The 21615-nt window shown below is 37.1% G+C and overlaps 1 protein-coding gene across 17 annotated transcripts in view; it reads right to left on the bottom strand.

The window, feature by feature from the left end:
- Positions 1-1150: 1150 nt before the first annotated feature.
- Positions 1151-21615, bottom strand: part of NAV3 (neuron navigator 3) — a 619870-nt gene continuing 599405 nt past the window's right edge. For all 17 annotated transcript variants that reach the window (XM_060777419.2, XM_060777418.2, XM_060777420.2 and 14 more), the window contains 8 exons: positions 21438-21606; positions 18779-19014; positions 11173-11327; positions 10454-10525; positions 9718-9914; positions 7682-7800; positions 5423-5620; positions 1151-4028 (listed from right to left, as the gene is read on the bottom strand). In XM_060777419.2, the coding sequence (XP_060633402.2) occupies positions 3909-4028; positions 5423-5620; positions 7682-7800; positions 9718-9914; positions 10454-10525; positions 11173-11327; positions 18779-19014; positions 21438-21606 (1266 nt within the window). In that variant the 3' untranslated portion in view covers positions 1151-3908. The remainder of the gene's footprint in view (positions 4029-5422; positions 5621-7681; positions 7801-9717; positions 9915-10453; positions 10526-11172; positions 11328-18778; positions 19015-21437; positions 21607-21615) is intronic.

The following is a 21615-nucleotide window of genomic DNA, read 5'->3' as shown; positions in this document are numbered from 1 at the left end:
CCAGTCCATCTCTGAGCCCAATTGAAAGTGCTGCTCTTGACCTATAAAGCTCTATATGGTTCTGGCCCAGCTTACTTGTCCGAATGCATCCACCCCTATGTCCCACCTCATAATTTAAGATCGTCCAGGGAGACCCTGCTCTCACGCCCATCAACAGCACAGATGCGCCTGGCGGGGATGAGAGACAGGGCCTTCTTGGCTGTGGCCCCCCACCTGTGGAACACACACTCAAATGAGGTAAGATCCGCTCCCTCCCTCCTGGCTTTTAGGAAAAATTAAAATCATGGGCAGTAGAAGTAAATATATGCAGCATTTCAGGAAGACAATGACTGGAATGGCGATTTGACGAACGAGACTGTTTTATTGTTTTAATGATTGTTTTATTGTTTATGGATGTATGGTTTTAATTTGATTTATGTTTAATTGTAGTGTATAATTGTAATTGTTTGTACTGGCATTGAATTTTGCCATTACTTATGTGTAAACCGCTTTGAGTCCCCCTCGGGGTGAGAAAAGTGGCATAAAAATACTGTAAATAAATAAATAAATAAATACTTATCTTTCACATCTTATTTAAACTCATTTCTCTCTCTTTTTTCCTTTGTTTTGCTCTTGAGAGGCTGTCATGTAGAATTGTGCAGCAAGAGGATACTTGATATCCAAATAGTTCAGGCTGGCATCCTTTTCAGTAATTGCAATGTCATAAATATCTTATTCTTTTTAATGGTCCTAATACATGCAACAAGCAAACCCTCCTCACAAAGTCTACCGTTTAGCAGTACAGCCTGCAACCCACAAGATGGCCATTGTTTCCAACTGCCCTAAGTCGCCCTCGGGCTGAGAAAGGTGGTATATAAATAAGGTAAATAAATAAATAAATGTTTCCACCGAGTGGAAAGAAGTATTCAGACCTTGGGTGTTGCAGATGCCTATTACAGCATATTCATAAAGAGACTCAGATGTATCTTTGCTTACTCCCCAGCAACATAGTTATGGTTGTGTTGGGAGGGGGCTGTGTTGCTGAAAAGATAGATTTTGAAGGGTTGCACAAGAAGACATAGCTATGCTTCCTAATGCCACAAAACATAAATATTACCATGAGATTGCCTAACAGTCTTGATCTCTTACGTGCAAAGACAACAGACTCAACTGTCAATAAATAATTCCACTTTAATGGCAAAGTAATAATTTAGACAGATACAGTGTGCACACCTGCAAAAAATATATGCAAGCTGGTTTACAAGCTAGAAGAACAATAAATCAATAGAAAATACATCATCCAGTTAAGTCTGATGACACCAAATACTTATTATTAGGGCTTTACAAAGACTACAAAACTTTTCAGATGATTTATCTCACTGTTTCTGTCTATTTACATGATATGTTACATCAAAAATGTACAAAATATAAAATGTGTACAGACAAATGTTTCACAAACAAATTTTTAAAGTTGTAAACTAGGTGGATTCACCGAGATGTATTGCAGGGAATGTTGTATTACATGGCACACATATATAGGTTTTGTGTAAGTGTGTGCATGTGTGTTGGAAGTGGCAGGGACGAATGGTTTGCTTGTTGTTTTAGACCACATATATAATAAAGACCAGCTGATGTTATAATATTTGCCAGAGTGTGACATGCTATTTAACAATATAAGAAAAGAATCTTAATTTTGGTGCCTGACGTAATTCTGACTACATTCTGTGTGCATAAAATCAGAGGTTGATTGTTTTTTGATTAGGGCAATAGCACCGCGTAGGAGACCTGTATCTTCAGTGATACAGCAAGGAAAACTGCACTGGTCTTAGTGTGACATAATAGATGGCCAAAAGATGGTCACCAGAGTTTGTAGCACCACTTGGATGTCCTGAAGATAGCCATTGGCTAGCTAGAACCAAAAGTGCTTCACTGGCACACACCAGGCAACTGGGCATGCTTCAAGTGAGTATTTTCAGGACTGGGACTCCAAATGTACAAGTCCGTATCTACACAATGCCATAGCCCTTGGCTTATCTGTGTTAATTTGAATCAGCACATCCAATTACTCTGATCAGTTTTCATTCATTCTGGTGTAGCCTGCCAGGATAGTTAGCAACGTAATTTTTTGTTTTCTCCTACAATTTATTGGCTTTATAATGTAAATTGAAACATGCTCACTCTAGCACAAATAGCTCCTGCATAGTCATAACAATTCTAAATACAAGACAAACACACCAGGTGAGATTAAAACAGATTGTAAAGTTTGCGCTCTGGATTTTGTTTGTAACATACAGATCATCTCAATAAATGAAACATCTCTTAACACCAACAGGATAAAATACAGTTTCTTATTTTTTGTTGTTGCTGTTTGTTTGCTTTCATTTGTGCAAGGCTCTTTTTTAATATTTACAATACCCCTCCCAGTAGACTGTGCAAAACCAACCCCCTCCCCTTTTACAGTATAAACTTTTCTCTCTTCCACAGTGGGTATCACTGTGGCAGTGTTCATAATGCTGAATTTCTTCATGTACAACAACTGCAATTAAAACAACATGCTTCAAACTGGGGGGAAAAGAGGAGGGAAGAAGAATAAAGAAAAATTGTGCTCATGCTGCAACACGCTTACCCAGCTCTGCTGGGTGCTTTCCCCCCCAACTATTTATCTTTCAATCAGCTCGTTCCATAGGACTAAATGGGTTTGAGCCAACCATCTTGGGCTTTTGTCTTTAACCATAATTAATTGGGTGTGGCTTCTGAGTCACTTGAACATTTTGGATGGTAGGCAATCTACCCACAAGATAAAAAATACTATCTATATATCTATATCAATAGTTCACCCTTCCAGCCATCTCATTTTTACACATCATGGCATACAGACATGAAGCTTCTGTGTTCATGGATGCTCTCTCATTAGTAAATGAAGAAAGAAAACAGTGTAAATAATCAATGGTTTAACAAATTAAACCAACTGTAAAACTGTTCTAGAAATTGATTTTAAGGCAGTGAGACAGCACCATAGGAAATATTCTCTTTTATTTCCCCTCCACTGAAAAGGCTCAAAAACAAAGCCCTAAGAAAGCCTTTAGTCAGTGTTGGATGTGAAGTTAAGAGATGGGCAGGTGTTTATAAAATACCCTTGTGGTTAAAAACAACTTGTATATAAAACAGATGAGTTTTTACACAAAAAAACCCAGAAACCTTGATGGACCATATCACTGCAAACATGGCAGTTTAGTATCAAATTGGCACTTATCCAGCATATCACAGTAGCGTTTTTTCTGGCAATTGCACAATACTTTTGTGCTTATTGAGTTTACTCTCATGTCCTCCCCCCACCCCATTCTACCCCCCACCCCATAAACTCATTTTGGAATGGGCAGCAGTGTACAACTGAAACACTACTGGAGTCCTGTAAGAAGTGCCGTTGGGGCACAACAGAGGTCAGAGGAGGTGGATCAAGAAGACCACCAATGCAGCACCTCAGAGAAAATTGAAGTGTAAAATAAAAATACTGCACTGTAAACCTTTGAGACAGGAAGGAAAAAAAAAACAAACCCAAAGAGGTTCCAGTTTGGCTAACACATGTGCAATCAGATTAGTTGCCCTCCTGTGAAAAGGCTTTTTCCAGTTGATTGATGGGGTCTCACTCAGCTCCATAGATACTGAAATGTCTTGAAATTAAACTAATTCAAGCTTTCCTTTTTGATTTGTGTTCCTGACTTTTTCAGAGTGAAGTCGACCACCTAAATATGACACAGCTTTTTTCTTCCTTGCTCTCATTCTCACTCTCTGTTTCTTTCTCTCAATCTCTCTCAATCTCTCTCTCTCTCTCTCTCTCTCTCGGGGCGCCCTGACTTACTGCTTCAATACTGGCAGAACCTGAAGCGGGAATAGGTTTACCAACATCCTCTACCCATGCACAGTCCCTTCTAGAGTGTTGATTCAAGTGAGGGGTCCAGGATTTCATCATGGTGACTGGCAGTATCGCTGTCACAGCTCTGTGCACTTGAGTAGCTGGCTGCCTCTTTGAGCCGCATTAGCATATTCATCTGAAAAAGAGGTAAGGAAATGCTTGTCGTTTGATGTATGAATTAACACAACGGTATCTATATTTTTCAGAGCCCCACAAAAAGCAAAGAGGATGGGATGGTCACAATAAAACTTCACAATATTACAGAGCTTGGAATACTCAAGACTGAATACACTGCCTTCTCCAAGGTACACCTTTGATTTCTTCTTTTTTGGAGGCCTGAATAGTCATAAATGAATAGAAACAAGGGAAAAAATGCAAAGAAATGGGAACTGAAAGGTGTGGGAAAGGGAGCTCTTGATCTGAGCCAGTCATTTTCCCAATGCCACGGTTTATCTAAGTTTAAGAAGGATTCACGGGGGAAGAAAAGGAAACATGATCCCTTTCATATTTGCATCTCTGATAAAGGGGAGGTGGAATGTATGAAGTGGAATGGGCAGAAGCCAGCTGCTGAATGCTAGAGCACCATCTGCTGTCCACAAGCTGACCTTGGCAAGAGAAAATAGCACACCACAGCTGTGAGGCTGGGTTCCAGTGCAGACTTTAAGCACATCTTACTTAACATCAAGAGCCCCAGGGACTCCTGGGATGCTCAGTGTCTAAAATTACCATAATTATAACTGATATTTATAAAGCTTCCCTCTTGTCATGGTGTTCAGGGAAATGATCTACACTGACAGCATTTTTAAATGGTGCATTATTTAAAATGAAGAGCAAAGTTGTCTTCCATCAAAAATCACGTAGAAATAGCACTATGTTTTAATCCACCCTCCTATGTCCATCTTACACATGCCCATCTCTTAACTTAACTTATTTATATATATACCTCTAATATTCTCTGGATTCTTTTGCATTTCTCCCTTCAAACATTCCTAATGTGTTCACTCTGTCACTGCCTTCTCTGTGCTTTTCCATCCTCACAATAGTTTCTCCTGAGTTTTCTGCCCATTATCCATCATTCTTCTCAATCTATCTTTATTCCCTTACAAATGCAATCCCCCCGCTGCCTCCCAAAATTAATGGCAGCCATTCACCCACAAGAAGTAAGAATTAGATTCAAGAAAACTTTTAGGGAAGGGAACAACTTAAATAGCATGAAGCAAATATGAGCATATCTCAATATCACTAACTTCTGTTCTGCTTTTAGCTCATTCTGATGTGATATGGAATGTTAGCAAACTTTGTGTATAAATTCTGAGATTTGGCTCTTAAAGTAATTTGATCTTGAATGTTAGGATATCAATTTTTTTTTCTCCTGGTGTCCCAGGATGACAACACATATTCATAAAAACAGATGTCTGTTCTATACTTTCACATTTTTAGCTGGGAAACAAACTGAATCCATGTACATTTATTAATGATGAAAAGCAAACAACATAGCTTATAAAAAATAATAAAAAGTTTTCATTTTACCAAGGGATCGCCTTCAGACTCTGTTTGTGGAATGTGCTTTGAGGTCGTTCCTTCTTTGGCAGATGCATAACCTTCATAACCAACATCTTCAGGTCTTAACTGAAGTAATGATGACCAGTCATGCTGCAAAGAACTCCATGGGCACGTCTCTGCTATCCACTTTGAGGGATCTTCCCAAGGTGCTCGTTTACCATACATCTAAATGTCCACCCCAAAATAAAAATGAAGAACAAAATTCAGTAAGTGATTTGTACTTTCCTAAATGGGCTCATCTGTAAGAAATAAAACAGAGTCATTTCACAATGTCAATATTCATCAACATGTCCTACATTATTACATAGCCCGTGAAGTGACTGATGTATATTTAGACAATGGTTTGTAATTGCCAATATACATTGGTATAACCCAATGTGCATTAAGACACTCTCATCAGTGCCCTGATTCATATGTTTGCAATTCACTAACAGGGTTTTTTAGATGCTGTGCTATGAAGGTAAGTATTAGGGTGTGCGAAACGGCAGAAATCAATTCTGTTTTCAGTTCTGTTTTTGGTCCCCCCCACCATTCTGTTTTTGGGAAAATTCAGGAGATTGGGGGGGGGGGGGGTGTCAGATTCATAATTCAGAATCCTGAGTTCCATTTTCATTTTGCTAAGATTTGGTCCATTGGTGTCAATGGGGATACCTGCACCCTTTGGCTTTCCATCATTTTTATGGCTATCAGGATAAAACTTGGCATACTTGTAGGATACAGTCACATCTACAAGCCTGCCATGTTGCAAATCATTTTGCTAATCCATTGATTTTTGGGAAATTAAAAAAGTTTTAGAAAATAACATTCTTTTAAAAAACCACAAGAGGGGTTTCTGGGATTTGAAGCCCAAGCCAGTGCATGCCACAAGATGGGAGGAGAATGGCCACAACAAGCCTGTGTCTGGCTGAGAAATTGATGCAGCTGGCTGCATTCAGAAACATGAGGGGGGGGGGGGAATTCTCAGTCATTTTATGGCTATCAGGAGGAAATTTACCACACTTTAGGACATGTTTATGACTGCAAGCCTCCCAAGTTTCAAAACATTTCATTAATTCACTGATATTTGGAAAAAAAATTAAGTTTTTATAAATAACATTTTTTTTAAAAAGGTGTCCTATGGAATTTCTCCATAGTGACAGAACAGGAGTAGGGCATGATTTCTGCCAAGTTTCAGAAAGATCCACTCATCCACTGATTTTAAGGACATTTTTCCAATTTAAGCCTTTTGGACAAGTCACATGCTTTGAGGCCTGATTTTTTTTAAAAAAAAGTTATTTGAATGAAACTTGTCAGACTTGTAAGCCACATTTATGATTGCAAGTCTGCCAAGTTTCAAAATATTTCACTAATCTACTGGTTTTGGGAAAAAAATTAAAGTTTTTGCCAATAAGATTTTTATTTTTTTTAAAAAAACCATAAGAGGGGGTTCTGGGATTTGAAGTTCAAGCTAGTGTGCACCACAAGAGGGAAGCTGTATGTACAGAACCAGGCCTGTGATTGGCTGAGAAATGTGATGCAGCAAGTGTGGCTGAGCTCGTCGTTTAGCCCCTTCACCCCCACCACCGAGAGATTGCTTGCAAAATGAACGGTCAGATAATCAATGTGAAAAGTAAACCCAAATCAATGAACCGTTCCTGAATTTTTAGCTGAATGATTAGGTGGTCCACTTTTCATTCTGGGAAGGTTCCAAAGGCATCCTTCCTGGTACATTTCAAGCAGTTCAGCTGCTGGATCTCTGAAATTATCCAAAATCTAAATTGGCCGACGGAATTTCACACACGCCTACTAAGTATATATACATAACTAAGATAACTATAGAAAATTCTAACCAAATAAACACACATATTATTTCCTTTTGTTTGAAGAATGCTGGAGCAAAAATTATAACCAAATACCATCTTGCTCCAATGTGGACAGAGGAAAGGGGTGGAGATGAGCACTGACTAGTTTTGTTTCAATTTCAGGGAACAAAATTCTCCTTAGTGTTTATGGCCACCATGTTTGCTTCCCTTGAATTTCCACAATAATGCTACTTTGGATTATAGCATCATTTCATGGACCATTTTTATGAGAAAATAGTGGTTTCCAATGAGGATTTTGCTTATTTTAGAATGTATCTCCACATTGCATAGTATTATTCTGGACATTCTGTGAAAGAAGAAATGGTAGTTGGCAGTGGCAAGAACTACATATGCAAAACTTGAACATAGCACACTAAAGTTTTACCTGAAGTCCTTCTCTCACAGCTTCCATAATATATGGTACCAAGGAATAATTCCAGAGATCTGTGAACCACACCCTGGAACCATCAACGTCTATAGGGCAGGGTAGAAAAAGGCGAGGACCTGGAAAAATACCATATTTGTTTTTTAAAATGTGCTAACAATATTATTTATAATATTAATTGCCTGTTCATTTAAAACATCAAAAATAATAGAAAATGTTTTTCTTTATGTTGTTTATAAAGTCTTAGAGTATGGCTTGTAAAAACTACATTTATAAAAATACATTTCTTCATAACTTCCCGTTGGTATTTACTTATGTTGGGAGAAACAATAAATCATACTTACTTTAAAACAAGGCACGCTGCCTCTTAAATACTTTGAACAATAGCTCACTTACTTGTCTATACTGCAGCTGCTCACAGCTGCTGTGTAAGTGACTGCTAAATTGAGTTGGAGTTTCTTTAAACAAGAAAGCTCAGTTAAAAAACTCTGTTTGTTCTTAACATGTAAAATGATGTTATTCTTGGGCACATTATTCATGTAATTATATCCTTGGTCTTTGAACCTTCTGCCTTCTCTGTTTCTATTAGTGTTATTGGCTGATATATTTTGATGCCGTAGCAGGGTCTAGGCAAAGATTGTTGGAGGAAAATGTGAGGAAAAAAAATGTGTGAGTTAAAATGTACTTCTCCTTTTGGGGGTTGTTGAGGGAGTCTAACCTGCACATATATAGTAATAGTTGCTTTGATATCACAAGCGTGCAGGGAACTTTTGGATTAAGCAGTATAATGCTGAGAAGAACTAAATAAACCTTCAGAATTTGAGATCTACTGAAATACAATGAATTGGAAATATTGGCCAGAATACTGTGTGGGAATTATGTCCATTTTAAATTGATTTATGTCTGTTAGAACAGTTTTGTAACATTTACATCCAGCAGAGATAACGTGCTATGTAGCAGAACCAGAAAAGTAACCAATTGGACCCAATACTTATTGGGACTAATGTACAACAACACAGACTGATACACACTGGAATTCGATATGCATCAGAACAGCAGCTAGGGAAGGCCAATGCATCACAAGATCTATTGATGTTCATTGCAACACTCTTGCTCAGCCATGGGCAAACTTAACCCCTCCAGGGGTTTTGGACTTCAACTCCCACAATTCCTAATGGCCTCTAGGCTGTTAGGAATTGTGTGAGTTGGAAGTCCAAAACATTTGGAGGGCTGGTTTGCCCATGGCTGCTCTTGTTGGTGTCCCATTATGCATCTTTGTTGTTCACTAACAGGGTTTCTTAGTGCCTTTGCTTGTAGTTAAGTAGATTTACATTTTCACAACATGGATTATGGTATAGGACTCTGGTCCATATTTGAATTAAACATAGTTACTGTTTTTGGCAGGGCATTATCTTCCAAGATATCTTATTGGCAATGTGTGTTAAGTAGGTTGTAGTAGCAATATGCAGAGATAGGCCAAAGGAAATACAGTTCATGTTCAAGAACAATAATGCTGTGATGTTGTTTCCCTGATCTACTCTACTGGTGGATGTTATTCCTCACAATTGTCATATCAGAGCTACATTTTCAAAATGATTTTCTATTTAAATCCTAGGCACAAATATGCCATTCTGCAATTTCACCAAACTAAATAAATTTGTTTAAAAATATAGTGAAGATGGTGTTAGGATTGTTTAGAAGTGTGGTGAATCCTATGAGTTCTTGCTGAGCTGATAACGTTGTACAAAAATGAAGAATGAGCTCAGCCAATATACTGCAGCTGTGAAGCAGATGTCAATGATTTTGTGTCTTTTAGCAAGGAAATTTTCATTACAGCTCTTAAGCAGCAATATGAAGTTCACAAATACAACTTCCGATTCAACCAACTTCCAAATGTTTTCTTTAGACACAAAAGGTTAGCTGCCAATTATTCTGACATCAGAGAACCAAACTGAAAGTAAGCCTGTAAGTTTAGATAAGCCTTGAGGTTCCGTATTGACATTTAATTAGCATTATTAATTGAAGAAAGGCCTCACCAATGGTTACATCAGAAGAACTGTGTGTTTCTAAGAAGCTGTTGAGATGATGCCATATCTTAGGAATCCAGTCAATAATTTTTATGAGGTCATTATTGCGGAAATTTCTCTCAATTTCTGTCTCAATCAATTTCCTTCTCAAATACCTAGATAAGAAACCTTTGACTGGCTCCATGTGATTAGCACACAGCACCCACCTACACAGACAAAGACAAAAGAGATAAAGATAGTGGATTCAAGATACACAAGTTCTGGACTACACACTCAAACTGACAGCAGAGTCATCCTCTAGCATTTCAGTAACTTCAAACTTCACTTAATGATTTTAAATACAATTTTGGGCATCCAAATAGAACAGGTAGTCAAATATATCATGGGAATGCAAGCACAAGAAATAGAAGACTTCTATAGGTGAACAATTTTTGGTGTCTCACTCTCTGGAGTTTTAAAAACTTGGGGACTGAAAAATAATAATTTATTTAACAGATTTTTTTTGTGGGGATATTCTTTTATTTTTCCCTCCTATAGCTATTTTCCTAATATCCATATTAGAAAGAACAGAGATTTAATCACTCAGGTATTCTAATTAAAAATAAATCTTCCAGAAAGGTCCTAAAATTGGTATTTCAGGCTGTAATCCTATCCAGACTAATGTGGAAGAAAGGTCGATTCATCTCAGAGGGACTTAATTCTTAGTTGGCATGCATAGGATTTCACAAGCAGAAAGAACACTTACCTGAAGTTCTGGTGCAATTCTAGGTTAGGTGAAGATGAAACTCCCTGGTTCATTGTTCCAATAATATAGGGGCTAAAATATTTAAGGTTGAAGGTGTTAATTCATTTATTTAACCCATTTTGACTCTAACTTTTAAGTTAAGAGCTCATCCAAAAAAGAGAAAAAAATCACTATTAAAATTCAACAAAATACTAAATCAATTGAAGGGTGGAGATAGAATAAAAACACAATAAAATCAGGTTCATTATTCATGCAAAACCTAAGTAAAATGAAGTGTTCTACTGGAGGCTTCTTAAACTCCAGTGGAATAGCATTGTCAGACCTCCTCAATGACAGACAAAGCAATAGCTAGTAGAAAATATTATTATTAAGGTTATACTGCTATGGTGAATAAAGATCAGTTTGCCATTTTATTATAAGCGGAGAAGACTTAAAGCAGTATGCTAAAAATGTCTAGTTATACTGAACTGTTTCACTGAGTAAGGCCTTGAATAAGGTCTTTGTTTCAAAAGAAACATTTCAGAATTTTATCATTAACATTTAAGTTTATTTAACCTCATGCCCTAAAAGTATACATACAACATGCTTAACAGACAATAATGGAATTGCTCATGTTTCTTAATTAAATTGGACTGATTGTACACAAAATTAATCTTCCATCTGCTATGCTAATCTTTATGTTTAGATTTATTTCACAACAAGGTAAAGACAAAACTTACCATTTGTTATATTTACAATTAAGGAAACCATTGAAGATGTCACTCAAAGAACCAACATGGTGGAGGTTGTCAAGAATTATTACCACTGGGAGGTCAGCACTACTGTTGTCAGCACTGCACTGTTCAGCCAAATTAGCAAGATATTGTTGCACATCCTTGTAGAAAAGAAAGGCAATAGAATAAAATGGAAAGATTTATACTGGTCTCCTCATGTCTACCAAGCTTCTGTTAAAGCAAGGGCTTCCTGTTGTCATTTGCCTAATCCCTGTTCTGATAGACAAGATCAGTAGTTCTCAACCTGTCGGTCCCCAGGTGCTTTAGCCTACAACTCCCCAAAATCCCAGCCAGTTTACCAGCTGTTAAGATTTCTGGGAGTTGAAGGTGAAAACATCTGGGAACCCATAGGTTGAGAACCACTGGACAAGATGCTAGCTACAAGTGAGCTTGAGGGCCTGCTAATGCTTCCTGTTCCTGCCCTACCAGGGATGAAGCTCTGACAGGTTCTTACATGAGACAATGGTTTCTGATCATGCAGGGTTCTTGATAGGAGATAGCATATAATACAACACACAGTACACAAGCAATAGACTGAGGCTACATTTTCTTCAAGCTGTTAATAATGACATTATAGTCAGGCTCCAACTGATTATGTAATGCGGATTCCACTGCCACTCACCACTCTCTCTCTCTTGTAGTCCCATTATTTATTTATTTATTTATTTATTTATTTATTTATTTATATTTAGAACTTTTATATCCGGTCTTCTCACCTCCAACGAGGGACTTAGGCCAGTTTACAACAAGGGGGTTCATACACAATAGTTTAAAAACATCACATCGATAATATAAACACATTAAAGTACTATCATATAATTATTATTTTTTAAAAAAATATTTTTATTGCATTTTTGTGTGATTACAAGGAAAGTGGGGGAATAATTGTGAAGGAGATAGTAAAGTAGGAAATGATAGTAAATATTGGGTGTTGTGTAGAGAAAAGGTCTACACATACACCAAGAAAGAAAAAAAGAAAAAAAAGGTCTCAAAAAGTGCAAGAAGAAAAAAAGTAAAAAATCGAAAAGTAAAAAATAAAAAGAAAAAAAATGAAATTGGTGGACTTCCATCTGTTCTTTGAAGATCTGTATTTATTTTAAAGGAAATAAAAATGGAAAAAGAGATAATATCCAAGTCCATAATCTGGAAAAAAGTTGTGGTGTCCTTCATTACTAATGGTTCTATATGCTTTCCTGTGGTACAGTTATTTTTATTTTGTTGTGATTTTCAGGAAACGACCTCTATATTTTGATGTTTGAAATAGTTTTTCACCAAGTCCCAATTTGTTTGCTTTTTCGGTTTTCCTTCAATCGGTGTCAGCCAGTACGTCAACTCATCCATGTTCATCATTTCTAATATCTTACATTGCCATTCTTCAATTCGTGGTATCTCACTCTGTCTCCATCTTTTAGCATATACAATCCTGGCTGCTATAATCAAATAGTTAAAAATAATGTCTTTATTTTTATCTCCAGTTGTATTGTACATTCCAAGCAGGAAGAACTCTGGTTCTTGCTTTATTTTTATCTCAAGTATTTTTTGTATATTGTTATGAATTGTATTCCAAAACTTTTTTGCTTTCGGGCACGTCCACCACATATGGTAGAAGGACCCTATGTGTTGATCACATTTCCAACACCTGTCGGGTGCCTTCTTGTCAAACTTTGAAATTTTTTGTGGTGTAATATACCACCTATGTATCATTTTAATTTGATTTTCTTTTAAATTATAGGAGTAGGTGTATTTCATTCTCTGGTTCCAAATCTTCTCCCATTGTTCTAAACGAATTTGATGGCCTATATTTTGTGCCCATTTAATCATAGATTCTTTTATTTGCTCTGTTTCCGTTGTCCATTCTAATAGTTTTTTATAAATTTTTGTTATTATTTTATTGTTTGTCTTGATAATAGTGTCCCAAAATCCCTCCTTGTTTCCAAAATTTGATTCTTTATCAATTTTATAGCAGTCCAATATTTGTCTGTAATTTAACCATGATAGGGTGGTAAAAATTTTTTTGATCTCCTTTTCTTCTTTTAGTGTAAATGTCCCCTTTTCTGTCCTAATTAGGTCTTCATAGGTGGGCCATGTTTCCCAGCCAAGCTCTCTCCGCTGAAATGCTTCCAAGGGTGACAGCCATAGTGGTGTTTTGTTATAAAATCTTCTTTTATATTTTTCCCAAATTTTGATTAAGCCAGCTCTAATATAGTGGTTTGTAAAATTTTTCTCAATCTTAATTTTGTCATACCACAAATAGGCATGCCACCCTCGCCTTAGGTCTGCCCCCTCTAATGTTAAGACATTTCTCCTTTGTAAAGTAGTCCAATCTTTAATCCAGCTAAGACAGCAAGCTTCATAATATGTTTTCAAGTCCGGTAGTCCAAGGCCGCCTCTCTTTATTTCATCTGTTAGAATTAACCTTTTTATCCTCGGTTTTTTCCCTTGCCAAATGAATCTGGAAATGTCCTTATTCCATATATTAAAGATATTCATATTTCTTATTATTGGTAGGGATTGGAAAAGAAATAGCATTTTTGGGAGAATGTTCATCTTGATTATCGAGATTTGTCCTAATAGAGAAAGTTTTAAGTTTTTCCAATTTTCTAGGTCTTTTTTAATTTCTTTCCATTTTTGTTCATAGTTATTTTTCATTAGTTGCGAGTTTTTTGCTGTCAGTGTTACGCCCAGATATTTTATCTTCTCTACTATTTGGAATTCCGTTAGGCGTGCGAGTTCCTCTTTTTTCTTTATTGGGAGATTTTTTGTCAATAACATTGTTTTTTTCTTGTTTATTATTAATCCTGCTACCTTCCTGTATTGGTTGATTTTTTCTAGCCATTTTAATATGTTTTCTGTTGGGTTACTAATAATGCAGATTATATCATCTGCGTAAGCCCTTACTTTATAATTTTCTTTGTGAATTTTGATGCCTCTTAGTTCCGGATCATTCCTTATGTTGTTTAGTAGAGTTTCTATCGCCATTATAAAAAGCAGGGGTGAGAGAGGACATCCCTGTCTTGTCCCTTTATTTATTTTTATGCTTTTGGACTCTTGTGAGTTTATTAATATTTTGGCTTCTTGTGTGTCGTATATTGCATCTATGGCATTAATAAATTGATATCCGAGATCCATTTCTTTCATTAGTAATTTGAAGTAATCCCAATTTAAATTATCAAATGCTTTTTCAGCGTCTAGGCTTAGCAGGGCTAGTTCTTCCTGATTATGTTTTTCAAGATACTCAATTGTGTTTAATAAAATTCTTACGTTATCTTTAATCTGCCTGTTTGGGAGGAAGCCTGATTGTTCTTCTTTCACCCAATCATTTAGGAAGCACTTCAATCTTTCTGCAAGGATACTCGTGAAAATTTTATAATCAGTATTTAGGAGTGAGATGGGTCTGTAATTTTTGACGTCTCGCGGGTCTTGGTTTTCTTTGTGAATCATTGTGATATGGGCTACTTTCCATGATTCTGGCATTTTATTTTGATTGTTTATAATTCCATTCATCAGTTTTTGTAGGTGTGGGGTCAACTCATCTTTCATAACCTTATAATAAGAGGCTGTGAAGCCGTCCGGACCCGGTGCTTTGTTTCCATCCATTCTCATTATTGCCTTTTTAATTTCTTCTTCCGTTATGTCTTTATTTAAATTTAATCTTTGTTGCTCTGTTATTTTTGGTAATTTCTGTTTTCCCAGAAAAGACATGACCTCTTCTTTTTTTATTTGGTCTTTAGCATAAAGTTTTTGGTAGTATTTATAAAATTGCCTCATAATATCTTGATTGCTTGTATATTGTTTGCCCTCTACTACTATTTCTGTTATTATTTGTTTCTGCCTTTTCTGTTGTATCTTCCTAGAGAGCCAGCGTCCCGGCTTGTTTGCATGTTGGAAGTCTCTTTGTTTTATATATTTTAATTGTTTGGCTAATTGTTCTGTTTCCAATTTCTCTCTTTGGATATGCCATGATTTCAAATCTTGTTCTATTTTTTTATCCATTGGGTTCTGTTTTAGACTTCCTTCTAAAATAGTAATCTGTTGGGTTATCTTTTCCATTTTTTGTCTTTTGAGTTTCTGTCTATATGCATTTTGCTGGATGAGATGCCCTCTCATTACAGCCTTGCTGGCATCCCAGATTGTTTGTATTGGCACTGCTTGGGAAGTATTAAGTTGGAAGTATTCCTTTAATATTTCTTTGTTTTTATTTATATCTTCTTCTGACTTTATGAGGCTGTCATTTAATCTCCACCTGTAGGTTCTTTTTAATTCATTAAATACTAATTCCATAGGGCAATGGTCTGATAATATTCTCGGCTGAATTTTGATTTTTGCTGTTTTTGTAGATATTGTTTTTGAAGCCCATATCATGTCAATTCTGGACCATGATTGATGGCGATTTGAGAAATAAGTATAGTCTATTTCTTTTGGATGTGTTATTCTCCAAAGGTCGATCAAATCAAATTCTTGTTTCAAATCTAAAAATTTTTGGGGCAATTGGTTCATTTTATTTCCTTTACTCCTCTTTTTCTTTTTAGATTTATCCAATTTTGTTTCCATTACACCGTTGAAATCGCCTGCTATTATTAGGCTGTCGAAGTTTTGTTTAAGGAGATTTTCTCTTAAATCTTTGATAAATTTTGTTTTAGGTCCATTGGGTGCGTATATGTTACAGAATAATATATTTTGACCATTTTGTTTTATACTTATTCCAACCATTCTTCCTTCCTCGTCTTTAAAGGCTAATTTGGGGTCTAATCTTGGGTTAGCATAGGTTACCACTCCTCTTTTTTTTTCTTTTGCAGAAGAATGAAATTCTGTCCCTATATTTTTTTGAGTTAGGTGTGAGGTTTGTTTCTGGTTTATATGTGTTTCCTGGAGTGCCACTAAATCAAATTTTCCTTTTCTTATTTGATTGTAAACTTTTTTCCGTTTTTGTGGGGAGTTCAATCCATTGACATTAAGACTCCAACACTTCAGTTGCATCATCATTTTTATTTATTTATTTAGTCTCAGCCAGTCGGTCCAGGTCCAGCTTAGGGGGGTTCGGGGTCAGGGTCATCGTTAAGGTCGGGGACAGAAATCTTGCCCTTTTCGTATCTCTATCATCTGGATCATCTGGTGACATGTCTCTCTTCAGATCTCTCATCAATCTTTTGTAAAAATTTTTAGCTTTTTCTTCTGATGTTACCCAGATTCTTTCTTCTTTGTATGTAATCATCATACCTTCTGATCTTTCCCATCTGAAGCGGATTTGGTTTTTCTTTAGTTCTTCTGCTAAGAACATATATTTCTTTCTCTTCATTTGTGTACTTACTGGATATTCTTTTAGAATAAGAATCTTTTTTCCATTATAGAGTTGGGGGTTTTTGTTATTTTCTCTCAAAATTTCTTCTCTCAAATTTCTTCTGGCCAGATGAACTATGATATCCCGAGCTACTTTATGTTTTTTAGCATAACTTGTCGTTATTCTGTAGGACTTCTCCACGTCGTCCGATATCTCCTCTTCCGTAGCACCGAGTAGTTCAGCCAATATCTTACATATTTTGTTTCTTGTGTTTTCTTTTGGTTCTTCTTCTATATTTCTAAATCGTAATTGGAATTCTGTCTCCTTTTGTTCTAGCCTCTCCTGCCTTGCCTCCAATTTGTTACATGCTGCCTCCAAATTCTCTACTTTTGTCTGCAATGTTTCTTGTTTTTGTTTTAGTTTTTGTTCTTCTTATAATTATATAAAGCCAAGTCGTTAGCATAAAAATCACTATTCATCTCCCTCCATCCATCCGTGTGGTCAAAAGCCATTGCCTCACTCATCAAATGCCGGTTTACAAAGCCAGGTTTTCACCAACTTTCTAAAGGTCAGGAGGGAAGGGGCAGTTCTAATCTCCAATGGGAGAGAGTTCCAGAGTCGAGGGGCCACCACCGAGAAGGCTCTGTCCTTCGTCCCCACCAGACGCAATTGCGAAGATGGTGGGACGGAGAGCAGGGCCCCTCCAGAAGATCTTAACAACCTTGATGGTTCATAGGGGAGAATCTGTTCGGACAGGGAAACTGGGCCGGAGTCATTTAGGGATTTATAGGTCAACACCAGCACTTTGAATTGTGCTTGGAAGCTAACTGGCAGCCAGTGGAGCTGGCGCTCCTGTTAGTAATCTGGCTGCCGCTCGTTGGACTAATTGCAGCTTCCGGGCAGTCTTCAGAGGCAACCCCACGTAGAGAGCATTGCAGTAGTCTAAACAGGATGTAACCAGAGCGTGGACCACCGTGGCCAAGTCAAACTTCCCAAGGTACGGGAGCAGCTGGCGCACAAGTTTTAATTGTGCAAAAGCTCCCCTGACCACCGCCGAGACCTGGTGTTCCACTACCTATTTATCTTCAAAACTTATTTTGTGATAATGGAGAAAAAATTTAGTGCACAAGGGGTATGGGAGACTCGGTAATTCTGGAGGAAGCAGAAGGATTCAAAGACGGGCCAAAAACATCTGTATACAGCACAAATGGCTGGATGGCTTTTTTTAATGTTCACAAGGGTTCTGGTGAGTATCCCAGGGTAGTGGTGATGGCATTTTTGTACATTTCATGTTGTCCCACTTAGCTAAAGTCTGAAGATACTCTGGAACTTATTTGAAACTCCAGAGTATTTGGGGACTTCAGGTTAGTCTAGACACTGGGTTGGGTCCCATTTGGCCAGACATGTTGTCCAGGCAGACATCGTCAGCATTATCCTTTCCCCTTGCTGATCAGGGAATGAGATGGTTTACACCTATGTAGTCACCACTGTCACTGCTAGCCAACTACAGAACTCAGTCTGAGTGCCTGGACACTGCCTGTCATGTCTCCTTCCTGCTGGTCATGTGGCCACCTCATTGTGACATCAGTGGATATGACCACAATGGTCAGCTAAAAGTGGTGTGGAGCCCCCGGTGGTGCAGTGGGTTAAACCCCTGTGCCGGCAGGACTGAAGACCCACAGGTCACAGGTTCGAATCTGGGGAGAGGCGAATGAGCTCCCTCTATCAGCTCCAGCTCCTCGTGCAGGGACATGAGAGAAGCTTCCCACAAGGATGATAAAAACATCAAATCATCCAGGCGTCCTCTGGGCAACGTCCTTGCAGACGGCCAATTCTCTCACATCAGAAGTGACTTGCAGTTTCTCAAGTCGCTCCTGACACGACAAAAAAAAAAAGCTAAGAGTGGTGGCAGGTGCACTGATACAGAAGTGACAGCCCCAATGGGGCCTATGCAGTCCCAGTCTGGACAATGGCCTTGATTGAGCACATATTTGCTGTGTCTGTAAGCTGCTCTGGGCCAAATTGACACAGGAGTAAAAGCATTTGGTTAGTGCAAGCAGAAAGATGCGATTTATGATTTTTCAAAAAGATGAAAATGTTCAACCTCTCTTCAGAAAAAAAATCATTGTATTCTATGTAAATGCATATTGTATTTTTGTAAGATATTCAAATTTCCATTTGTATTTGTATTTACACTGGCTGGGCAATATACAACAACAAATAGATAGGTATTTGTATCTGTGTATGTTTGCATGTTTCTCTCTTAGATCTTACCTTACTTGATTTGTGATCTACATTAAAAATAGCAATGGCATCTTCTGTTTTCTTCCTTCCAGATTTAGTTATCACATATTCAGCAAGCTTGTTGGCTAAATAAGTCTTCCCGGTGCCACTGGGCCCTGACAGGATAATTCTATGATGCTCCATCAGTAAATTAAAGTACCGTTGACTAACGGGTTTAGGAATTAATGTATCAAACACAAAGCTGTCCAAACTATTCTCCTCCACTCCTAAAAAGGGAGGAAAGGGAGAGAAAGAAAATGCTGTTTTCAAGAACATGCGGACTAATTTCAAGAAAGAACTTCTGTGTTTCCCCCTTTTTTCTTTTTGTAGTTGTTAGTGGGTACATGTCTTTGGTACAAACCTTTCTTCCAGGTTTTGAAAAACCCTGGAAGTGCATAGATCTTATTTCAGGGCCAAAAAGAGAGATTAAACAGTGCCATAGCCACATGACAAGATGAGTGGAAGCAACGTAATCAAAGCAAACGTGAAGCAAAAACTCAGTGGGGCAGTGATGTATATCTGAAACATTTGAGTCATTTAAAAGAAAAGGGTCAAAGTGAAAGCAGTAAGGGTTAGCAGGAGAGAGATATCACACCAAATGACACAAAGGCTTTTTCAAGAACCTCAAAATAGAAAGCCCCCATGTCTACATGAAATATTTAAAGTCCCTGTTTGAAGTGGTAGATTCAGGATTCTAACCCCTCATTTTATACTAAAATTCCATTTTGTTCTAATTTTATATACTAAGGGAGGAAACTCAGTATTGAAATAGCAAGCTGTGATCATGATGTGGTTAGGATAAAATACTTAAAGTCTGAAGGTTAGATCTAACTTGTCCTATTCTACACAAATACATCCTCTTCACTCACCAATAATTAGTTCACTATGTATTATCCCTTGATATATTTCAGGGATTTATTTGGTCTGCTCTGCTAAAGAAAAACACCAAATCACATTGCACTTCACCAAACGTTGTGATATAGTTTTGGATAAACCGGTATAATGAAGTGAATATACATTGCATAGAGTGTGAAATAAGAAAATACATTGGAATGTATTTTTCTCTGCATTTTAAACAAATTGCAGATTGATGCAGATAAGAGGTGAAATTTGTGACTTGACATTTCCTAAACTGAAATTGATTAGAAATAGACTGATCTATCCAAAACTAACAATCACATTAATATCTGATTGGGGTCTCACCATGTAATATCTGATTGGGGTCTCACAGGGAATTAGAATCTGAACCACACCTTCAAATTCAAGGTTGTTAGAAAAGGCAGCTGCGCATCTCCATAAGCAGTATGCATCTTCACTATAAACATAACTTTTACAAATGTAACTATAAAAATGTTTTGTATGTTTTTCATCCACATGTGTTTTTTACCTGTATCTCTTTCTATTCTGTAAGATGCTTTGAGTCCCAGCTTTGGGAGGAAAGCGGGATATGAATAAATAAATATAATACAATACATACATGCCAGATGGCTTAATGCAAGTTTTGAATCTGATTAATACTCCAAGGTACATTTTTACAGTTTGCTACCACAGAGAAATTCCATTTTCTGTTGGGATCCAATAATTTTAAAGCACATTTTGCAACATTAGCTTTACTATTAAAAGAGATGCAAATATTTGAGTATTTCATTCTTGCCAAGTAAAGATGAGTAATTTCCAGTTTTCTCCTCATTGCAAAGAAAACGAGCACTTCTTCACAATTCTCACTTGGCAGTCACACATTTTGAAATGTTTCAGGAAATTGTTCTGAACAGAAATGGATGAGTCTTGTTGCATTAAAAGTGTTGTTTTTTGTGCCAAAAAACCACTGGGTAGTTTTCTGTTAGATATTTACAATTGTTTTCACATTTGCAACTGTGGTACCATTGCAATGACCACAAATGCCCCCAAATTTACCTTAAAATCCAGGCATCTGTACTGAAAGAAAAAAAACTGTGATGCTGGTGAACATACAACCACTCACTGATGGGCCACCATTTATTGGTGCGTCATTCCCTAGTACTACAGAATGTTGTCCCTCTGTATGGCTGCCTATATTTAAGGGTAGCTTCAGTGTTATGAGTGGGAGATGAGGCATTTTCATAACATATCTAGGTGTGTGATGCATGGGCAAAGCCACTGTTTCCAGACAGCTATTTATTTTTGTGCAAGGTTGCTATTTCTCTGTGTTCAGAAAACAGAAATATTGCACCAAAGAACCATGTGCATTATTTTTGTGCAAGATTGCTGCAAGTGGGGGAAACGTTGGTGCAGAAAACAACCATCGTGCCAAAACAACCATCTGTCTATCTAGAAAGAGTGTGCAAAAGAACATTTCTGTTCAGCATCAAATATCAGTATTTCTGTGCAGAATTCTTCCCTGAAAAACATAAGGAAGCATGAATACTAGGCAAAAACTGTGCAAAATTATTTCCAACCCATCTTTTTTTTTTACCAGAAAATGAATTAATAGCAGTAACCATTATTTTCACCCCTCCTCATATTTTTACTGACAAAACTGATCATGCTTGATATGTTAATTTTTACTTAAACATTCCAATATTAAGCTACTAAACTCAATGCTGAAAAAAATGAAGAAAAAATTATTTGGGGTAAGTAAAGAAGAGGGATATTAAGAAAAATCCAGTATTACCTTTAAGGTTCACGGTGATTATGTTACTATCTCCAACCAGATATCCACAAGGTAGTAGTTCAGGCACTTCTTGGCTATGTGATCTAATTACATCACCTATACAATAGCTAGCTATACAGTCTGAGCCTAAACCAAGGCTAGTACCTGGATCCACTCGGAAAACATATTCCTAAATTAA

This window comes from Anolis sagrei, chromosome 5, assembly GCF_037176765.1.
Source record: "Anolis sagrei isolate rAnoSag1 chromosome 5, rAnoSag1.mat, whole genome shotgun sequence".
Lineage (NCBI taxonomy): Eukaryota > Metazoa > Chordata > Lepidosauria > Squamata > Dactyloidae > Anolis > Anolis sagrei.
The sequence above is the reverse complement of the archived record's forward strand: the minus strand, read 5'-3'. Positions and strand labels throughout refer to the sequence as shown.